The sequence below is a fragment of the Pseudophryne corroboree genome, chromosome 5, assembly GCF_028390025.1.
Source record: "Pseudophryne corroboree isolate aPseCor3 chromosome 5, aPseCor3.hap2, whole genome shotgun sequence".
Classification (NCBI taxonomy): Eukaryota; Metazoa; Chordata; class Amphibia; order Anura; family Myobatrachidae; genus Pseudophryne; species Pseudophryne corroboree.
The window spans coordinates 13740018-13764716 of NC_086448.1; the positions used below are offsets into that span (position 1 = coordinate 13740018).

At 51.4% G+C, this 24699-nt stretch overlaps 1 protein-coding gene across 1 annotated transcript in view; it reads right to left on the bottom strand.

Annotated features, from left to right (window-relative positions):
- The window catches only part of SCRIB (scribble planar cell polarity protein), a 341504-nt gene that overhangs the window by 185006 nt on the left and 131799 nt on the right, over positions 1-24699 (bottom strand). The window contains exons 13-14 of the mRNA XM_063924738.1: positions 17670-18011; positions 14826-14888 (exon numbers count right to left, since the gene is read on the bottom strand). Of these exons, the coding sequence (XP_063780808.1) occupies positions 14826-14888; positions 17670-18011 (405 nt within the window). The remainder of the gene's footprint in view (positions 1-14825; positions 14889-17669; positions 18012-24699) is intronic.

Sequence of the window (24699 nt, forward strand, 5' to 3'; positions counted from 1 at the left end):
AGCTTCCGCGTCCCGTTGACTGCGCACAGAATGGAAGGTCAAGCCGCACGAGGCCTGACCACATAGGGGATTCCCGCTTACCGTCAGTAACCGCCTGTTACTGACTCCACCCACTGCGCTGTGGGCGGGTTCTCGCTGCCACCACCAAACTCCTAACCTGCCGTGGCGTTTGGAACCACGGTTCTGCTCTGTATGTGCCGACGCACTGCTTTACCACACCTGTGTGGTGTCGACGAATCCCCACTAGCCACTTGCTAGGCCTCTACCGGTAGCTGGCGGAAGGCGGAGCTTGGAGACGTCAGGTGCTTCCCTGGACAGCCGGAGAACGGGGCTAGGTTTGGCCTAACCCTGTTGGTCACAAGATGAAGCAGTCTTCTTGAGGCAAAGGTGTTTATTGCTCAAATAACCTTTAAAAAGGCTCCTCCCTATTGCTAGGGGCAACGGCATACAATCAAGATCTTTTCAGCAGAAGAAGATGTTACAATACACTCTCCTATGGGCCAACTGCCCTCCTTTTATCCCTCTCCAAGACCCTCTACCACAGGGGGTAAGCCCGCCCTGTGGTGTACAACCAATCAATGTTTACCCATGAGCTGTGCATGCTCTGGACTCATGCACACACAACATTGTTCCCAATGGACAGTGGGGAGTGGCCGGTCTCCTTTGTCTCTCCCATCTGGGAGAGCAGGCTACTCCCACGGTGCCGTTCAGTCTGGCTGGGGGGGAAGGTTTCCCTCCTAAACTGACTTCCAGAAACCTGCCCGGGACCCCTCTCACTGCCTGCAGCCTGGATTTGGGCTCCAGAGCTGGGCAGCCTGGCTCCCCGGTCCAGGTCTCTGGTCCACTACGGCTGATCTCCATGGAGCTCCAAGAAACCACTCAGCTTGTCTTATAGCTGAGCTGCTTCTCTTTCTCCCTGTCCCTATTGGAACTGTGAGGCTGGATGGGAATGCATTCCGTTTTTTAGGGAAAAGGTCTGGGAGAATCCATCAGCCTGCACAGCTATGGATTCCCCACACAATCAAGTAAGTGCAATTTCTCTTTAAATACCTTACATTTTTAAATCACACTGTACATTCCCTGTAAATATACACTGAGCCTGTGCCCTGCACAGACTCTACATACTCAGGCACTGCAGTGCCTTCCCTAGCCCTGCAGCCTGGCTGCGAGGGCTCTCTGTGTGCTGGAGGTATGGGGCTGGCTTCCCCCATCCTCCAGCCTGCTTTTCTGCCTCTGGGGTTCCAGGGAGCTGGCTCTCCCTGTCCCCCCAGGGAGGCACTAATCAGTGTCCTCGCCGCACGCAGCGGCGCACCCCCCTGTACCTAAGCCCGGCGGACCGGGACACTTGTCCCGGCCGCCGTGACCCTGGCTTGTTTCAGCGCTGAGGCGCCGGGAGCGTAGCTCCCGGACCCCAGCGCTCACCATCCTGCTGGCCCGCCTAATGTGCCCACGCCGCTAGGGAGCCGGCTAGCCCGGTCCCCCCTGAGCGGTGCCTGTCTTGTGGCCTCGCTGCAGCGTCCGGCGGGGAGCCGGGCTGCAGCGCACCCCCCTCGCCGGCTAGCAGCCCGGGACGTCCGTCCCGGCTGCTGCGGCTGGCCACCCGTGCTGTGCTGAGGCGCTGGGAGCAGAGCTCCCGGCCCCCAGCGGCGGCTCTCACATAGAGCACTGCAGCGGGAGCCGAGCTCCCAGCCGCAGCGCTCACCCTTCTCCCCGGCGCGCACACTCCAGTGCGCCCGGGGCTACACTGACCGCTGCCGGGAGCGGAGCTCCCGGACTCCGGCGGTCAGCGGCTGCCTCCTCTCCCCCGGCGCGCACACTCTGCTGAGCGCGCCGGGGAGCTGTCCTCCCTGCCGTGGTCTCCGGAGGGGTCCGGGACCACGGCGCATGTTACAAAAACACATTTTTTTAAACATTTTATAAACATGGCGACTAGCGCCCAACACATTTTAAATTTGGCGCCAAGCGCCCTTTGTTCTTGGCAAATGGCGCCGGGCACTAGGGGATTAACCCCTTCAGTGCCAGGGCGGCCATTTGCCTCGTGGCTGGGGCTCTCCGGCCACACACACTGACACTGGACTGTGGAGCCGTGGAAACGTGTTCTGTGGAGTGGTGTAAAGCACACCGACACTGGACTTTGGAGCAGTGGACACGTGTTCTGTGGAGTGGTGTAAAGCACACCGACACTGGACTGTGGAGCAGTGGACACGTGTTCTGTGGAGTGGTGTAAAGCACAGACATTGGACTGTGGAGCAGTGGACACGTGTTCTGTGGAGTGGTGTAAAGCACACTGACACTGGACTGTGGAGCCGTGTTCTGTGGAGTGGTGTAAAGTACACTGACACTGGACTGTGGAGCCGTGGAAACGTGTTCTGTGGAGTGGTGTAAAGCACACTGACACTGGACTGTGGAGCCGTGTTCTGTGGAGTGGTGTAAAGCACACTGACACTGGACTGTGGAGCCGTGTTCTGTGGAGTGGTGTAAAGCACACTGACACTGGACTGTAAAGCCGTGGAAACGTGTTCTGTGGAGTGGTGTAAAGCACACCGACACTGAACTGTGGAGCCGTGGAAATGTGTTCTGTGGAGTGGTGTAAAGCACACAGACACTGGACTGTGGAGCAGTGGACACGTGTTCTGTGGAGTGGTGTAAAGCACAGACACTGGACTGTGGAGCAGTGGACACGTGTTCTGTGGAGTGGTGTAAAGCACAGACATTGGACTGTGGAGCAGTGGACAAGTGTTCTGTGGAGTGGTGTAAAGCACAGACATTGGACTGTGGAGCAGTGGACAAGTGTTCTGTGGAGTGATGAATCACGCTTCTGTTTGGCAGTCTGATGGGTGAGACAGGGTTTGGCGAATGCCGGGAGAACGTTACCGGCCTGACTACATTATGCCACCTGTTTGGTGGAAGAGGGGTAATGCTACGGGGCTGATTTTCAGGATTTGGGCTAGGCCCCTTATCTCCAGTGAAGGGCAATCTCAATGCTTCAGCATACCAAGACAGTCTGGACAATGCTATGCTTCCAACTTTGTGGAAACAGTTTGGGGAAGGCTCTTTTCTATTCCAACATGACTGTCACCCAGTATAAAGACATGATTTGATGAGTTATGTGTGGAAGAACTTGACTGACCCGCACAGAGCCCCTATCAAGCACCTTTGGGGTGCACTGGAAAAGAGATTGTGAGCCAGGCCTTCAAGTCCAACATCAGTGCCTGACCTCATAAATGATCTACAGAATGAATGGGCCCAAATTCCCACAGAAACACTCCAAAATCTAGTAGAAAGCCTCCAAGAAGAGTGGAAGCTGTTATAGCTGCAAAGGAGGACAAAATCCATAATAAAGTATACGTATTTGAAAACAACATCATTACAGTCCCTGTTGGTGTAATGGTCAGGCGTCCGAATACTTTTGTCCATATACGCCAACGTTATTTTGCTGGATCAGTTCTTGTCCTACATCTGTATGCATACTGTGGGAAATTATTTACTTTCTCCGTTTACTGCACATAGCAAAATAATGAGCTCCAAATGTTTTATTTTTTGTCTAATACCCCAATTTCTCGTCATGCCAAGGTACAATGATGTCTGTCAGTTACCCCAGTTGGTGCTATCAGCCCTTTAAACCTGGCTATGTAACAGCTGTCTAAATATTACCCCACCAATGTCTGTAATTTGCACCATCCTATGGGGTATTTTCCAGACACAGTTTATTTTTTCTCTTGTAGCTACTGGGGGATAAATTCACCCATCCTCCCCAGATCTCTCTCACCCCATGCTGACAATCTCTCTGCCACTGCATCATGGATGTCCTCTCCATGCCTCAGAGCTAACACCAGTCCATAGAAGATACCAAGCAGATACAACATACAGAAACCCTACCGCTCGCGCTCACCGCCGTGGTGGCAACCTGATTCCGAACGCAGATCCTATATCTAAATCTCACTACATGGCAGAATACACCCGGACCTGACACAGGACACACTACCTCATGCACTCACTATCTCCCACATTGCCTATTGCAATATTCTCCTCAAAGCTCTTCCCCGAAACGATCACCTTTCCAATCTATACAGAATGCAGTGGACCCCCACATTCCTATGTGACTGGATCACATAGCCCACCAAGCACTTATTACCTATGCTATCTTACCAGGCAATGTGCAATATGCTGGACCTCATGTATCAAATGCCTATTGTCCTACAGATTGTAAGCAGGAGCCCAGAGGCAAAATAGTTGTTGGTGCCAACAACCCCAGCAGCACCCAGAGAGACTCATACCTACATTCACTACTAGAACCCCAGACGCACCTAGAGATGCACCCACTCCCCACTCTGCCTTCAGAGACAACACCCCAGCAGCACCCAGACAGACTCATACCTACATTCACTACTAGAACCACAAACACACCTAGAGATACACCCACGCCCCACTCAGCCTTCAGAGTCAACACCCCAGCAGCACCCAGACAGACTCATACCTACATTCACTACTAGAACCACAAACACACCTAGAGATACACCCACGCCCCACTCAGCCTTCAGAGTCAACACCCCAGCAGCACCCAGACAGACTCATACCTACATTCACTACTAGAACCCCAGACGCACCTAGAGATACACCCACGCCCCACTCAGCCTTCAGAGTCAACACCCCAGCAGCACCCAGACAGACTCATACCTACATTCACTACTAGAACCCCAGACGCACCTAGAGATACACCCACTCTGCCTTCAGAGTCAACACCCCAGCAGCACCCAGTCAGACTCATACCTACATTCACTACTAGAACCACAGACGCACCTAGAGATACACCCACTCCCCACTATGCCTTCAGAGTCAACACCCCAGCAGCACCCAGACAGACTCATACCTACATTCACTACTAGAACCACAGACGCACCTAGAGATACACCCACTCCCCACTCTACTTTCAGAGACAACACCCCAGCAGCACCCAGAGACTCATACCTACATTCACTACTAGAACCGCAGACACACCTAGAGATACACCCACTCCCCACTCTGCCTTCAGAGACAACACCCCAGCAGCACCCAGTCAGACTCATACCTACATTCACTGCTAGAACCACAGACGCACCTAGAGATGCACCCACTTCCCATTCTGCCTTCAGAGTCATCACCCCAGCAGCACCTAGACAGACTCATACCTACATTCACTAATAGAACCACAGACGCACCTAGAGATGCACCCACTTCCCATTCTGCCTTCAGAGTCAACACCCCAGCAGCACCCAGACTCATACCTACATTCACTACTAGAACCGCAGACGCACCTAGAGATACACCCACTCCCCACTCTGCCTTCAGAGACAACACCCCAGCAGCACCCAGACTCATACCTACATTCACTACTAGAACCCCAGACGCACCTAGAGATACACCCACGCCCCACTCTGCCTTCAGAGACAACACCCCAGCAGCACCCAGAGACTCATACCTACATTCACTACTAGAACCACAGACGCACCTAGAGATACACCCACTTTTCATTCTGCCTTCAGAGTCATCACCCCAGCAGCACCCAGACAGACTCATACCTACATTCACTACTAGAACCACAGACGCACCTAGAGATGCACCCACTCCCCACTCTGCCTTCAGAGACAACACCCCAGCAGCACCCAGACTCATACCTACATTCACTACAAGAATCCCAGACGCACCTAGAGATACACCCACTCCCCACTCTGCCTTCAGAGACAACACCCCAGCAGCACCCAGAGACTCATACCTACATTCACTACTAGAACCCCAGACGCACCTAGAGATACACCCACGCCCCACTCTGCCTTCAGAGACAACACCCCAGCAGCACCCAGAGACTCATACCTACATTCACTACTAGAACCACAGACGCACCTAGAGATACACCCACTTTCCATTCTGCCTTCAGAGTCATCACCCCAGCAGCACCCAGACAGACTCATACCTACATTCACTACTAGAACCACAGACGCACCTAGAGATGCACCCACTCCCCACTCTGCCTTCAGAGACAACACCCCAGCAGCACCCAGACTCATACCTACATTCACTACAAGAATCCCAGACGCACCTAGAGATACACGGACTCCCCACTCTGCCTTCAGAGACAACACCCCAGCAGCACCCAGAGACTCATACCTACATTCACTACTAGAACCCCAGACGCACCTAGAGATACACCCACTCCCCACTCTGCCTTCAGAGTCAACACCCCAGCAGCACCCAGACTCATACCTACATTCACTACAAGAATCCCAGACGCACCTAGAGATACACGGACTCCCCACTCTGCCTTCAGAGACAACACCCCAGCAGCACCCAGACTCATACCTACATTCACTACTAGAACCCCAGACGCACCTAGAGATACACCCACTCCCCACTATGCCTTCAGAGTCAACACCCCAGCAGCACCCAGAGACTCATGCCTACATTCACTACTAGAACCCCAGACGCACCTAGAGATACACCCACTTCCCATTCTGCCTTCAGAGTCATCACCCCAGCAGCACCCAGACAGACTCATACCTACATTCACTACTAGAACCACAGACGCACCTAGAGATACACCCACTTCCCATTTTGCCTTCAGAGACAACACCCCAGCAGCACCCAGAGACTCATACCTACATTCACTACTAGAACCGCAGACGCACCTAGAGATACACCCACTTCCCATTCTGCCTTCAGAGACAACACCCCAGCAGCACACAGACTCATACCTACATTCACTACTAGAACCACAGACACACCTAGAGATATACCCACTCCCCACTCTACTTTCAGAGACAACACCCCAGCAGCACCCAGAGACTCATACCTACATTCACTACTAGAACCGCAGACACACCTAGAGATACACCCACTCCCCACTCTGCCTTCAGAGACAACACCCCAGCAGCACCCAGTCAGACTCATACCTACATTCACTGCTAGAACCACAGACGCAACTAGAGATGCACCCACTTCCCATTCTGCCTTCAGAGTCATCACCCCAGCAGCACCTAGACAGACTCATACCTACATTCACTAATAGAACCACAGACGCACCTAGAGATGCACCCACTTCCCATTCTGCCTTCAGAGTCAACACCCCAGCAGCACCCAGACTCATACCTACATTCACTACTAGAACCGCAGACGCACCTAGAGATACACCCACTCCCCACTCTGCCTTCAGAGACAACACCCCAGCAGCACCCAGAGACTCATACCTACATTCACTACTAGAACCCCAGACGCACCTAGAGATACACCCACGCCCCACTCTGCCTTCAGAGACAACACCCCAGCAGCACCCAGAGACTCATACCTACATTCACTACTAGAACCACAGACGCACCTAGAGATACACCCACTTTCCATTCTGCCTTCAGAGTCAACACCCCTGCAGCACCCAGACTCATACCTACATTCACTACAAGAATCCCAGACGCACCTAGAGATACACCCACTCCCCACTCTGCCTTCAGAGAGAACACCCCAGCAGCACCCAGACTCATACCTACATTCACTACTAGAACCGCAGACGCACCTAGAGATACACCCACTCCCCACTCTGCCTTCAGAGACAACACCCCAGCAGCACCCAGACTCATACCTACATTCACTACAAGAATCCCAGACGCACCTAGAGATACACCCACTCCCCACTCTGCCTTCAGAGTCAACACCCCAGCAGCACCCAGACTCATACCTACATTCACTACAAGAATCCCAGACGCACCTAGAGATACACGGACTCCCCACTCTGCCTCCAGAGACAACACCCCAGCAGCACCCAGAGACTCATGCCTACATTCACTACTAGAACCCCAGACGCACCTAGAGATACACCCACTTCCCATTCTGCCTTTAGAGACAACACCCCAGCAGCACCCAGAGACTCATACCTACATTCACTACTAGAACCGCAGACGCACCTAGAGATACACCCACTTCCCATTCTGCCTTCAGAGACAACACCCCAGCAGCACACAGACTCATACCTACATTCACTACTAGAACCACAGACACACCTAGAGATATACCCACTCCCCACTCTACTTTCAGAGACAACACCCCAGCAGCACCCAGAGACTCATACCTACATTCACTACTAGAACCGCAGACACACCTAGAGATACACCCACTCCCCACTCTGCCTTCAGAGACAACACCCCAGCAGCACCCAGTCAGACTCATACCTACATTCACTGCTAGAACCACAGACGCAACTAGAGATGCACCCACTTCCCATTCTGCCTTCAGAGTCATCACCCCAGCAGCACCTAGACAGACTCATACCTACATTCACTAATAGAACCACAGACGCACCTAGAGATGCACCCACTTCCCATTCTGCCTTCAGAGTCAACACCCCAGCAGCACCCAGACTCATACCTACATTCACTACTAGAACCGCAGACGCACCTAGAGATACACCCACTCCCCACTCTGCCTTCAGAGACAACACCCCAGCAGCACCCAGAGACTCATACCTACATTCACTACTAGAACCCCAGACGCACCTAGAGATACACCCACGCCCCACTCTGCCTTCAGAGACAACACCCCAGCAGCACCCAGAGACTCATACCTACATTCACTACTAGAACCACAGACGCACCTAGAGATACACCCACTTTCCATTCTGCCTTCAGAGTCAACACCCCTGCAGCACCCAGACTCATACCTACATTCACTACAAGAATCCCAGACGCACCTAGAGATACACCCACTCCCCACTCTGCCTTCAGAGAGAACACCCCAGCAGCACCCAGACTCATACCTACATTCACTACTAGAACCGCAGACGCACCTAGAGATACACCCACTCCCCACTCTGCCTTCAGAGACAACACCCCAGCAGCACCCAGACTCATACCTACATTCACTACAAGAATCCCAGACGCACCTAGAGATACACCCACTCCCCACTCTGCCTTCAGAGTCAACACCCCAGCAGCACCCAGACTCATACCTACATTCACTACAAGAATCCCAGACGCACCTAGAGATACACGGACTCCCCACTCTGCCTCCAGAGACAACACCCCAGCAGCACCCAGAGACTCATGCCTACATTCACTACTAGAACCCCAGACGCACCTAGAGATACACCCACTTCCCATTCTGCCTTTAGAGACAACACCCCAGCAGCACCCAGAGACTCATACCTACATTCACTACTAGAACCACAGACGCACCTAGAGATACACCCACTTCCCATTCTGCCTTCAGAGTCAACACCCCAGCAGCACACAGACTCATACCTACATTCACTACTAGAACCCCAGACGCACCTAGAGATACACCCACTTCCCACTCTGCCTTCAGAGACAACACCCCAGCAGCACCCAGACTCATACCTACATTCAATACTAGAACCGCAGACGCACCTAGAGATACACCCACTCCCCACTCTGCCTTCAGAGACAACACCCCAGCAGCACCCAGAGACTCATACCTACATTCACTACTAGAACCCCAGACGCACCTAGAGATACACCCACTCCCCACTCTGCCTTCAGGGACAACACCCCAGCAGCACCCAGACTCATACCTACATTCACTACAAGAATCCCAGACGCACCTAGAGATACACCCACGCCCCACTCTGCCTTCACAGTCAACACCCCAGCAGCACCCAGAGACTCATACCTACATTCACTACTAGAACCCCAGACGCACCTAGAGATACACGGACTCCCCACTCTGCCTTCAGAGACAACACCCCAGCAGCACCCAGAGACTCATACCTACATTCACTACTAGAACCACAGACGCACCTAGAGATACACCCACTCCCCACTCTGCCTTCAGAGTCAACACCCCAGCAGCACCCAGACTCATACCTACATTCACTACAAGAATCCCAGACGCACCTAGAGATACACGGACTCCCCACTCTGCCTTCAGAGACAACACCCCAGCAGCACCCAGAGACTCATACCTACATTCACTACTAGAACCCCAGACGCACCTAGAGATACACCCACTCCCCACTCTGCCTTCAGAGTCAACACCCCAGCAGCACCCAGACTCATACCTACATTCACTACAAGAATCCCAGACGCACCTAGAGATACACGGACTCCCCACTCTGCCTTCAGAGACAACACCCCAGCAGCACCCAGAGACTCATACCTACATTCACTACTAGAACCCCAGACGCACCTAGAGATACACCCACTTCCCATTCTGCCTTCAGAGACAACACCCCAGCAGCACCCAGAGACTCATACCTACAATCACTACTAGAACCCCAGACGCACCTAGAGATACACCCACTTCCCATTCTGCCTTTAGAGACAACACCCCAGCAGCACCCAGACTCATACCTACATTCACTACTAGAACCGCAGACGCACCTAGAGATACACCCACTCCCCACTCTGCCTTCAGAGACAACACCCCAGCAGCACCCAGACTCATACCTACATTCAATACTAGAACCGCAGACGCACCTAGAGATACACCCACTCCCCACTCAGCCTTCAGTCAACACCCCAGCAGCACACAGACAGACTCCTACCTACATTCACTACTAGAACCCCAGACGCACCTAGAGATACACCAACTTCCCACTCTGCCTTCAGAGTCAACACCCCAGCAGCACCCAGTCAGACTCATACCTACATTCACTACTAGAACCCCAGACGCACCTAGAGATGCACCCACTCCCCACTCTGCCTTCAGAGACAACACCCCAGCAGCACCTAGACTCATACCTACATTCACTACAAGAATCCCAGACGCACCTAGAGATACACCCACGCCCCACTCTGCCTTCACAGTCAACACCCCAGCAGCACCCAGAGACTCATACCTACATTCACTACTAGAACCCCAGACGCACCTAGAGATACACGGACTCCCCACTCTGCCTTCAGAGACAACACCCCAGCAGCACCCAGAGACTCATACCTACAATCACTACTAGAACCCCAGACGCACCTAGAGATACACGCACTCCCCACTCTGCCTTCAGAGACAACACCCCAGCAGCACCCAGACTCATACCTACATTCACTACAAGAATCCCAGACGCACCTAGAGATACACGCACCAGCAGCACCCAGAGACTCATACCTACAATCACTACTAGAACCCCAGCCTTCAGTCAACACCCCAGCAGCACACAGACTCCTACCTACATTCACTACTAGAACCCCAGACGCACCTAGAGATACACCCACTTCCCCACTCTACCTTCAGAGTCAACACCCCAGCAGCACCCAGAGACTCATACCTACATTCACTACTAGAACCCCAGACGCACCCAGAGATACACCCACTTCCCACTCTGCCTTCAGAGTCAACACCCCAGCAGCACCCAGTCAGACTCATACCTACATTCACTACTAGAACCACAGACGCACCTAGAGATGCACCCACTTCCCATTCTGCCTTCAGAGTCATCACCCCAGCAGCACCCAGACAGACTCATACCTACATTCACTACTAGAACCACAGACGCACCTAGAGATACACCCACTTCCCATTCTGCCTTCAGAGACAACACCCCAGCAGCACCCAGACTCATACCTACATTCACTACTAGAACCGCAGACGCACCTAGAGATACACCCACTCCCCACTCTGCCTTCAGAGACAACACCCCAGCAGCACCTAGACTCATACCTACATTCACTACAAGAATCCCAGACGCACCTAGAGATACACCCACGCCCCACTCTGCCTTCACAGTCAACACCCCAGCAGCACCCAGAGACTCATACCTACATTCACTACTAGAACCCCAGACGCACCTAGAGATACACGGACTCCCCACTCTGCCTTCAGAGACAACACCCCAGCAGCACCCAGAGACTCATACCTACAATCACTACTAGAACCCCAGACGCACCTAGAGATACACGCACTCCCCACTCTGCCTTCAGAGTCAACAGCCCAGCAGCACCCAGACTCATACCTACATTCACTACTAGAACCCCAGACGCACCTAGAGATACACCCACTTCCCACTCTGCCTTCAGTCAACACCCCAGCAGCACCCAGTCAGACTCATACCTACATTCACTACTAGAACCACAGACGCACCTAGAGATGCACCCACTTCCCATTCTGCCTTCAGAGTCATCACCCCAGCAGCACCCAGACAGACTCATACCTACATTCACTACTAGAACCCCAGACGCACCTAGAGATGCACCCACTTCCCATTCTGCCTTCAGAGTCATCACCCCAGCAGCACCCAGACTCATACCTACATTCACTACTAGAACCCCAGACGCACCTAGAGATACACGGACTCCCCACTCTGCCTTCAGAGACAACACCCCAGCAGCACCCAGAGACTCATACCTACAATCACTACTAGAACCCCAGACGCACCTAGAGATACACGCACTCCCCACTCTGCCTTCAGAGTCAACAACCCAGCAGCACCCAGACTCATACTTACATTCACTACTAGAACCCCAGACGCACCTAGAGATACACCCACTCCCCACTCTACCTTCAGAGACAACACCCCAGCAGCACCCAGACTCATACCTACATTCACTACTAGAACCCCAGACGCACCTAGAGATACACCCACTCCCCACTCTGCCTTCAGAGTCAACACCCCAGCAGCACCCAGAGACTCATGCCTACATTCACTACTAGAACCCCAGACGCACCTAGAGATACACCCACTTCCCACTCTGCCTTCAGAGACAACACCCCAGCAGCACCCAGACTCATACCTACATTCACTACTAGAACCCCAGACGCACCTAGAGATACACCCACTTCCCACTCTGCCTTCAGAGACAACACCCCAGCAGCACCCAGACTCATACCTACATTCACTACTAGAACCCCAGACGCACCTAGAGATACACCCACTTCCTACTCTGCCTTCAGAGACAACACCCCAGCAGCACCCAGACTCATACCTACATTCACTACTAGAACCCCAGACGCACCTAGAGATACACCCACTCCCCCTTCAGAGACAACACCCCAGCAGCACGTATTTGGGGGACCTGGGACGTGTACTGTACATTGCTTCCCCAGCGTCTGGGCTGACTTGCGTGCCTAGCAGGCGAGAGCGTTTCCCCCCTGTCTTTCTTCCCCGCGGAACCATGCAGCCCACTGGGAGCACAGTGCCTGAAGAGCAGGACTGTCCCACTAAAATCAGCAGCTGGGGGGAATTCATAAACACATAGCCATACACTTATACATACTGATAGTCACACACACACACACACATACAGTCACACACATACATACAGTCACACACATACATACAGCCGCACACACATACATACAGTCACACGCACACACATACATACAGTCACACGCACACACATACAGTCACAAGCACACACATACATAGTCACACGCACACGCACAGTCATACACATACATACAGTCACACGCACACACATACAGTCACACGCACACATACATACAGTCACACGCACACACACATACATACAGTCACACACACACACACACAGTCACACCTATACGGAGCCAACAAAGGAGGAAGGGGCCATGCACTCCAGCCTCAGGAGATGTGTCCCCTGGCTGAGGCCAGACTCCGGTGTGGGAGCAATGTGAGAGGGAGGACCGCAGTACATGATAATCTGTGCTCTGATAAAGCAGAAGCAACAGCAATGGAGGAGAGCAGGGTGCCCTGTTCACAGCTGGCGCCCAGAGGCGACCGCCTTCCATTGTCTCCTGTACATACGACCCTGATTGTAAGCGTGTGAGACACGCCCTCTTACCTGTGTCTATATGGTAACACCCAGTCTTGTGTTATTACCATGTGTTTATACACAACTGTACAGCGCTATGGAATATGCTGTCGCTATAAAAACAAGCGTGATATACCATGTTCATAATAAAGTGTTCAGCTACATTGTCATTTGTTCATTTGTTCCTAGTCAATTGATAGGCTGCCTTCTCAGTGATGTCACTGGGTCCTAGTGACGGGACAGGCTGCACTCTCAGTGATGTCACTGGCTCCTAGTGACTGGATAGGCTGCGCTCTCAGTTATGTCACTGGACCCTAGTGACTGGATAGGCTGCACTCTCAGTGATGTCACTGGCTCCTAGTGACTGGATAGGCTGCACTCTCACGGATGTCACTGGCTCTTAGTGAATGTATAGGCTGCACTCTCAGTGATGTCACTGGCTCCTAGTGAATGTATAGGCTGCACTCTCAGTGATGTCGCTGGCTCCTAGTGACTGGATAGGCTGCACTCTCACTGATGTCACTGGCTCTTAGTGAATGTATAGGCTGCATTCTCAGTGATGTCACTGGCTCCTAGTGGCTGGATAGGCTGCACTCTCACTGTCACTGGCTCTTAGCGAATGTATAGGCTGCACTCTCACTGATGTCACTGGCTCTTAGTGAATGGATAGGCTGCACTCTCAGTGATGTCAATGGCTCCTAGTGGCAGGATAGGCTGCACTCTCAGTGATGTCATTGGCTCCTAGTGGCGGGATAGGCTGCACTCTCAGTGATGTCATTGGCTCCTAGTGGCGGGATAGGCTGCACTCAGTGATGTCGCTGGCTCCTAGTGTCTAGTTTATGTATAGCCTGCCCCACGTGAAGGCCACAGATACACCTTTTAGAGCCAATACAAAAACACCCATCTTTGCACTGACCCTCTCCTCTCACACAGACCACACCATTTCCAGGGCACTGCACTAATATCATTAGAAGATGCGTAACGCTGGGCGAGAGTGAAAGACAGACATGGAGCACACCCATCACCCGAGAAACGTGGAGCTGAAAAGGAAAATGTGCTTGATTTATTCAGTGATTTCGGGGGGGAGACAGAGGGGGGCAGAGAGCGCCAAGCTGCGGTACACACCTCTTCCTCCTCTATCCGAGCAGGCTCAATCAGAAGATTATTCACTTGATCAAACGACACCCCCTGTTAGAAGGGAAATCCAGCAGAGAGAGGAGAGGAGGAGGAGGGAGACAGAGAAGGAGAAAGAGACAGGCATGCGGATTAGTGGAGCAAAAATGACCAAAAACACCCAACACCATGAACCCACCTTTGCTGCCTCTGTACCGCGGGGCTTGTAGAGCACACACCATTAATGCGCCAGCAGAATTGCAACACGCGGTGCGCACTTAGCACTGGATTAGTGCAACACACTGGAAAGTGCACCACCAAAGCGAGTATTTGTTAAGTGAGAGTCACCGCGGAGTGTGCACTAACAAGGCGGAACACCACATCCATGGGCAAAAGGAGAGGGTGGTACCCAGCGATGCAGTATGTCCTCCCGAGGCCCCCTTCTACCACCACTGCCTCACCTCCACGTCCCGTAGCCACTGCACGCCAGCTCCTGCGCAACCAACACCTCACAAACATCTGGGGCCTGGCTCCGCTCCCAGCAATCAGCCGCTACACGGAGGTTTCGTTTCTGTTTAACCCTGTCATTGTTTTAGCAGTTAATACAAAGCCGTGCAGAGAACCACAGAGCACACGGCATGCTGGGAGGCGTCAGAGGGCTCCTGGATGGTCTGCGGGTGAAGGGGAATTACTGGGGAGTCAGACAATGCGAATGTAATTGAGGATCTTGCAAGTGACCGAAAGCTCCGTGCGAATATCTGCCTGACTTCTGAGGCGTATGTGACGGCAACAACCCCCAGCAGCCGCCATCATAGGCAACAGCGCTTACAGCTAACACTTGGTGCGTACACTCGGCCTACGCTCAACTCGGAGTAGTTGGCAACTCAGAATGCAGGCACACGGTACGCTTCTTACATGTGAACACCCAGTTGCCGCAGCGTAACACCCGCTCAGCCGCGGATGGGAAGCGGCTAAGATGCGCCCGTCGACGAATCGCTCGCAGCTGCTGTAAGGCGAATGCCGGCTGCGGAGCACTGTGCCAAACTGCGGAGACATCCTGACATGCATGCAACTCTGCTTGCGGATATGGAGCCATCTGCGCATAACCTGGGAAGAAACTACTGGCCAATCAGATGTCTGCGATGCCGATACGTGCAGAGGATTTGCGGATAAACGTATTAACCTGTGGTTACTGCGCTGAAAATGCTGTGTGTGACCGGTCTGCTGCGGATTATACTAAGGAGGAGAGTCCGCTCTTCAGCCGATGGGTGCGTTGTGTAATATGCACAGATAAAGCAGGCCGCTCCTTGGTTACCTGCCCCGGCCATAAAGGGGAACTCCAAACAGATAATCTAATGGTGAAAATCGACTTGATTTCATTTTCTCTGACTAACAACAAATCTACGCTGTAGATACAAGTGTATATAATAAAGCTGTGATCAAACAGCACAAAACTCTGGCAGCGGAGTTCCCCTTTATACAGACCTAACCAGGGGCATGGCAACTGTGCCAAGTCTGCTTCCCAGCAACAGCCAGGACAAGCTGTAATAGGAAGTGGGGCAAATGCCAGCTGCCATCAATAAGACGCCTGCAACATTCCTGATAGGACATTTTTAAAAGGCTGAGAAAAATTGGGGTGTCGGCAGATGTTAGGGGGTGCGGAGTTCCATCTTTTAATTTTCAGTAGTAAAAATAAATAAATTTTTCATGTTTCTTTTCTTTTTTTCTTTTAGATTTCTACCCTCATATCTGTCAATCTGAGAGGAGTGGCAGCAGATACATGACATACCAGAGAGGATTCTGGGAGACAGGGCTCAGGACATACCAGAGAGGATTCTGGGAGACACGACTCAGGACATACCAGAGAGGATTCTGGGAGACAGGGCTAAGGACATACATGACATACCAGAGTGGATTCTGGGAGACAGGGCTCAGGACATACATAACATACCAGAGAGGATTCTGGGAGACAAGGCTCAGGACATACATGACATACCAGAGAGGATTCTGGGAGCCAGGGCTCAGGACATACATGACATACCAGAGAAGATTCTGGGAGACAGGGCTCAGGACATACCAGAGAGGATTCTGGGAGACAGGGCTCAGGACATACCAGAAAGGGTCCTGGGAGACACTGCTCAGGACATACATGACATACCAGAGAGGGTCCTGGGAGACACTGCTCAGGACATACATGACATACCAGAGAAGATTCTGGGAGACAGGGCTCAGGACATACCAGAGAAGATTCTGGGAGACAGGGCTCAGGACATACATGACATACCAGAGAGGATTCTGGGAGACAGGGCTCAGGACATACCAGAGAAGATTCTGGGAGACAGGGCTCAGGACATACATGACATACCAGAGAGGATTCTGGGAGACAGGGCTCAGGACATACATGACATACCAGAGAGGATTCTAGGAGACACTACTCAGGACATACCAGAGAGTATTCTGGGAGACACAGCTCAGGACATACATGACATACCAGAGAGGATTCTGGGAGACACGGCACAGGACATACATGACATACCAGAGAGGATTCTGGGAGACACGGCTCAGGACATACAACACATATGGAAGGAAAGACCCATGACACTAATAAATCGGCGTTCTGACTGCCTCATGACTTGTGAAGCATAAATAATACATGACTAAATACAAGGGACGTCTCAAGGCAACATTGAAACACAAAACCTGGCTATTCTGCACTGGACATCTGAAGGGCACAGACATAATTAGCGGACAGGAAACTTACTATCTAAGTCTCATCTTCTCCATGGAACCCAGGGCTTCAGTGCCCAAATTCACCCACCATCCATGAAGAGCAAGCATGTTGGTGTATTCCTGTACCTTTGCATTCTGCTGGGAGTTGTGCCTCTCCTCATCCTTGGTTGCTTCCAGTTCCCAGTCCTGATCTTTCCCAGAGGCCTCGTCCTCTGCGGCCTGCTGTGAACACCTGAAGAAAGCTGGTCCCTCTCCATCCTCTATGAGCCCGCAGGGGCTCTGTCCCTGGAGTAGAGCCACCACCGCCTCGGTGTTTGGCAGCTTTGTAATCTTGGAGTGCTTCTTGTAGTGTGGTGTATCTTTACGGATCAACCGTTTCTTCTCTGGAGACCCCCGATCTTCATCATACTCGTCCTCCTCATCATCATCGCAGTGCACCAAAGTCTCCTCAGCAAAATGTACCGTGTGCTGGAGAAATGCCAGAGAACAAGATGGAGGTGTGTCTTCAGTTGTCCACGGCGCGCTATATGAAACATGTCAAGCAGGTGGCCATGGCGCGTAATATGAAACATGTCAGGCAGGTGGCAGTAGTAACGCTCTACATGAAACATGTCAGGCAGGTGGCAGTAGTAACGCTCTACATGAAACATGTCAGGCAGGTGGCAGTAGTAACGCTCTACATGAAACATGTCAGGCAGGTGGCAGTAGTAACGCTCTACATGAAACATGTCAGACAGGTGGCAGTAGTAACGCTCTACATGAAACATGTCAGGCAGGTGGCAGTAGTAACGCTCTACATGAAACATGTCAGGCAGGTGGCAGTAGTAACGCTCTATATGAAACATGTCAGGCAGGTGGCAGTAGTAACGCTCTACATGAAACATGTCAGGCAGGTGGCAGTAGTAACGCTCTACATGAAACATGTCAGGCAGGTGGCAGTAGTAACGCTCTACATGAAACATGTCAGGCAGTTGGCAGCAGTAACGCTCTACATGAAACATGTCAGGCAGGTGGCAGTAGTAACGCTCTACATCAGGCCTGGCCAACCTGTGGCTCTCCAGATGTTGTGAAACTACACATCCCAGCATTCTCTGCCACAGTTTTAGCATTCACTAATAGCAAAACTGTGGCAAGGCATGATGGGACTTGTAGTTTTACAACAGCTGGAGAGCCACAGGTTGGCCAGGCCTGCTCTACATGAAACATGTCAGGTAGGCGGCAGTGGTACCACTTATTTAATCCAAAACGGAGGAGATGGCTGTGATTATGTGTGTCCCCACAGCGGTATGCTACGACCCCTAGTTGTACAGCTGTGATGAGAATTGCCGGTTACTCACGAATCTTAGACTTCCGTTAATAGAGGACGGGGAGCGGACCTCCTTAGCCAGGTGCCGCTTCAGCTGTATCCCCGATGAGACGGCTTGTCAGGACAATCACTGCTTCTGCTCCTATTGAACGGGGAGCGGACCTCCTCGAGATCCAGCCAATCCTAATACTAATTGCTTTAATTACGCACAGCCGTTTAGCTCTGCATATATACCTTATGTGTATATACCTATTAGGATTGGCTGGATCTCCTTTAAAAACGGATCAGTAATGCATCCAGGATATTCCTCTGATGAAACCGCTTGCCCTGTTGGCGGAGAAACGCGTAAGGAGGGCACCTTTGTTTGTATCCAGTTGCCCGTAGCCTCTACCATCTTTCCAGCGACAGTACGGCGGGCTGACCGGAGGTATTGCTGAAGCGGCATTTGCCTGAGGAGGTCCGCTCCCCGTTCAATAGGAGCAGAAGCAGTGATTGTCCTGACAAGCCGTCTCATCGGGGATACAGCTGAAGCGGCACCTGGCTAAGGAGGTCCACTCCCCGTCCTCTATTAACGGAAGTCTAAGATCCGCGAGTACCCGGCAATTCTCATCACGGCTGTACAACTACGGGTCGTAGCATACCGCTGTGGGGACACACATAATCACAGCGATCTCCCACGTTTTGGATGAAATAAGTGGTACCACAGAGACTTTTATTATCCGTTTAAAGGGACGACTATACTCAATTGAGAACTTAATAAATTGGCTACAAGCGGTACTATGGACTGCAACATTATAAAATCAAGAGAGATGGTGACAGAGATAGAGGCAGGGGCCTTAATTAATTGCATGATATTAAATATTTTTAATTGTTTTTTATGTGGAATGCTATGAAATTAAACATATATTAATAATTTAACAGTATATCTCTGTTCCAGCGCTCTTTTTTATTTATTGTATTTCTCTTGTATTGTGGGTGGAACAGTACCCCCAGTAGGAGTTGCATTAAATTGATATTTATTGTAGTGGTTAATAGATATAGGTTTTTTGGTGGTGTGATAAGCACTGTGTTTTTATTAATTATTATTGGCAGTAGTAACGCTCTACATGAAACATGTCAGGCAGGGGGCAGTAGTAACGCTCTACATGAAACATGTCAGGCAGGTGGCAGTAGTAACGCTCTACATGAAACATGTCAGGCAGGGGGCAGTAGTAACGCTCTACATGAAACATGTCAGGCGGCAGCAGTAACGCTCTACATGAAACATGTCAGGCAGGTGGCAGTAACGCTCTACATGAAACATGTCAGGCAGGTGGCAGTAACGCTCTACATGAAACATGTCAGGCAGGTGGCAGTAACGCTCTACATGAAACATGTCAGGCAGGGGGCAGTAGTAACGCTCTACATGAAACATGTCAGGCAGGTGGCAGTAGTAACGCTCTACATGAAACATGTCAGGCAGGTGGCAGTAGTAACGCTCTACATGAAACATGTCAGGCAGGTGGCAGTAGTAACGCTCTACATGAAACATGTCAGGCAGGTGGCAGTAGTAACGCTCTACATGAAACATGTCAGGCAGGTGGCAGTAACGCTCTACATGAAACATGTCAGGCAGGTGGCAGTAGTAACGCTCTACATGAAACATGTCAGGCAGGTGGCAGTAGTAACGCTCTACATGAAACATGTCAGGCAGGTGGCAGAAGTAACGCTCTACATGAAACATGTCAGGCAGGTGGCAGTAACGCTCTACATGAAACATGTCAGGCAGGTGGCAGTAGTAACGCTCTACATGGAACATGTCAGGCAGGTGGCAGTAGTAACGCTCTACATGAAACATGTCAGGCAGGTGGCAGTAGTAACGCTCTACATGAAACATGTCAGGCAGGTGGCAGTAACGCTCTACATGAAACATGTCAGGCAGGTGGCAGTAGTAACGCTCTACATGAAACATGTCAGGCAGGTGGCAGTAGTAACGCTCTACATGAAACATGTCAGGCAGGTGGCAGTAACGCTCTACATGAAACATGTCAGGCAGGGGGCAGTAGTAACGCTCTACATGAAACATGTCAGGCAGGGGGCAGTAGTAACGCTCTATATGAAACATGTCAGGCAGGTGGCAGTAGTAACGCTCTACATGAAACATGTCAGGCAGGGGGCAGTAGTAACGCTCTATATGAAACATGTCAGGCAGGTGGCAGTAGTAACGCTCTACATGAAACATGTCAGGCAGGTGGCAGTAGTAACGCTCTACATGAAACATGTCAGGCAGGTGGCAGTAACGCTCTACATGAAACATGTCAGGCAGGTGGCAGTAGTAACGCTCTACATGAAACATGTCAGGCAGGTGGCAGAAGTAACGCTCTACATGAAACATGTCAGGCAGGTGGCAGTAACGCTCTACATGAAACATGTCAGGCAGGTGGCAGTAGTAACGCTCTACATGGAACATGTCAGGCAGGTGGCAGTAGTAACGCTCTACATGAAACATGTCAGGCAGGTGGCAGTAGTAACGCTCTACATGAAACATGTCAGGCAGGTGGCAGTAACGCTCTACATGAAACATGTCAGGCAGGTGGCAGTAGTAACGCTCTACATGAAACATGTCAGGCAGGTGGCAGTAGTAACGCTCTACATGAAACATGTCAGGCAGGTGGCAGTAACGCTCTACATGAAACATGTCAGGCAGGGGGCAGTAGTAACGCTCTACATGAAACATGTCAGGCAGGGGGCAGTAGTAACGCTCTATATGAAACATGTCAGGCAGGTGGCAGTAGTAACGCTCTATATGAAACATGTCAGGCAGGTGGCAGTAACGCTCTACATGAAACATGTCAGGCAGGGGGCAGTAGTAACGCTCTACATGAAACATGTCAGGCAGGGGGCAGTAGTAACGCTCTATATGAAACATGTCAGGCAGGTGGCAGTAGTAACGCTCTACATGAAACATGTCAGGCAGGGGGCAGTAGTAACGCTCTATATGAAACATGTCAGGCAGGTGGCAGTAGTAACGCTCTACATGAAACATGTCAGGCAGGTGGCAGTAGTAACGCTCTACATGAAACATGTCAGGCAGGTGGCAGTAACGCTCTACATGAAACATGTCAGGCAGGTGGCAGTAGTAACGCTCTACATGAAACATGTCAGGCAGGTGGCAGAAGTAACGCTCTACATGAAACATGTCAGGCAGGTGGCAGTAACGCTCTACATGAAACATGTCAGGCAGGTGGCAGTAGTAACGCTCTACATGGAACATGTCAGGCAGGTGGCAGTAGTAACGCTCTACATGAAACATGTCAGGCAGGTGGCAGTAGTAACGCTCTACATGAAACATGTCAGGCAGGTGGCAGTAACGCTCTACATGAAACATGTCAGGCAGGTGGCAGTAGTAACGCTCTACATGAAACATGTCAGGCAGGTGGCAGTAGTAACGCTCTACATGAAACATGTCAGGCAGGTGGCAGTAACGCTCTACATGAAACATGTCAGGCAGGGGGCAGTAGTAACGCTCTACATGAAACATGTCAGGCAGGGGGCAGTAGTAACGCTCTATATGAAACATGTCAGGCAGGTGGCAGTAGTAACGCTCTATATGAAACATGTCAGGCAGGTGGCAGTAACGCTCTACATGAAACATGTCAGGCAGGGGGCAGTAGTAACGCTCTACATGAAACATGTCAGGCAGGGGGCAGTAGTAAGGCTCTACATGAAACATGTCAGGCAGGTGGCAGTAGTAACGCTCTACATGAAACATGTCAGGCAGGGGGCAGTAGTAACGCTCTATATGAAACATGTCAGGCAGGTGGCAGTAGTAACGCTCTACATGAAACATGTCAGGCAGGTGGCAGTAACGCTCTACATGAAACATGTCAGGCAGGTGGCAGTAGTAACGCTCTACATGAAACATGTCAGGCAGGTGGCAGAAGTAACGCTCTACATGAAACATGTCAGGCAGGTGGCAGTAACGCTCTACATGAAACATGTCAGGCAGGTGGCAGTAGTAACGCTCTACATGGAACATGTCAGGCAGGTGGCAGTAGTAACGCTCTACATGAAACATGTCAGGCAGGTGGCAGTAGTAACGCTCTACATGAAACATGTCAGGCAGGTGGCAGTAGTAACGCTCTACATGAAACATGTCAGGCAGGTGGCAGTAACGCTCTACATGAAACATGTCAGGCAGGTGGCAGTAGTAACGCTCTACATGAAACATGTCAGGCAGGTGGCAGTAGTAACGCTCTACATGAAACATGTCAGGCAGGGGGCAGTAGTAACGCTCTATATGAAACATGTCAGGCAGGTGGCAGTAGCGCTCTACATGAAACATGTCAGGCAGGTGGCAGTAGTAACACTCTACATGAAACATGTCAGGCAGGGGGCAGTAGTAACGCTCTACATGAAACATGTCAGGCAGGGGGTAGTAGTAACGCTCTACATGAAACATGTCAGGCAGGCGGCAGTAGTAACGCTCTACATGAAACATGTCAGGCAGGTGGCAGTAGTAACGCTCTACATGGAACATGTCAGGCAGGTGGCAGTAGTAACTCTCTACATGAAACATGTCAGACAGGTGGCAGTAGTAACGCTCTACATGAAACATGTCAGACAGGTGGCAGTAGTAACGCTCTACATGAAACATGTCAGGCAGGTGGCAGTAGTAACGCTCTACATGAAACATGTCAGGCAGGTGGCAGTAGTAACGCTCTACATGAAACATGTCAGACAGGTGGCAGTAGTAACGCTCTACATGAAACATGTCAGACAGGTGGCAGTAGTAACGCTCTACATGAAACATGTCAGACAGGTGGCAGCAGTAACGCTCTACATGAAACATGTCAGGCAGGTGGCAGTAGTAGCGCTCTACATGAAACATGTCAGGCAGGTGGCAGTAGTAACGCTCTACATGAAACATGTCAGGCAGGTGGCAGTAGTAGCGCTCTACATGAAACATGTCAGGCAGGTGGCAGTAACGCTCTACATGAAACATGTCAGGCAGGGGGCAGTAGTAACGCTCTATATGAAACATGTCAGGCAGGTGGCAGTAGTAACGCTCTACATGAAACATGTCAGGCAGGTGGCAGTAACGCTCTACATGAAACATGTCAGGCAGGGGGCAGTAGTAACGCTCTACATGAAACATGTCAGGCAGGGGGCAGTAGTAACGCTCTATATGAAACATGTCAGGCAGGTGGCAGTAGTAACGCTCTACATGAAACATGTCAGGCAGGGGGCAGTAGTAACGCTCTATATGAAACATGTCAGGCAGGTGGCAGTAGTAACGCTCTACATGAAACATGTCAGGCAGGTGGCAGTAACGCTCTACATGAAACATGTCAGGCAGGTGGCAGTAGTAACGCTCTACATGAAACATGTCAGGCAGGTGGCAGAAGTAACGCTCTACATGAAACATGTCAGGCAGGTGGCAGTAACGCTCTACATGAAACATGCCAGGCAGGTGGCAGTAGTAACGCTCTACATGGAACATGTCAGGCAGGTGGCAGTAGTAACGCTCTACATGAAACATGTCAGGCAGGTGGCAGTAACGCTCTACATGAAACATGTCAGGCAGGTGGCAGTAGTAACGCTCTACATGAAACATGTCAGGCAGGTGGCAGTAGTAACGCTCTACATGAAACATGTCAGGCAGGTGGCAGTAACGCTCTACATGAAACATGTCAGGCAGGGGGCAGTAGTAACGCTCTACATGAAACATGTCAGGCAGGGGGCAGTAGTAACGCTCTATATGAAACATGTCAGGCAGGTGGCAGTAGTAACGCTCTATATGAAACATGTCAGGCAGGTGGCAGTAACGCTCTACGTGAAACATGTCAGGCAGGGGGCAGTAGTAACGCT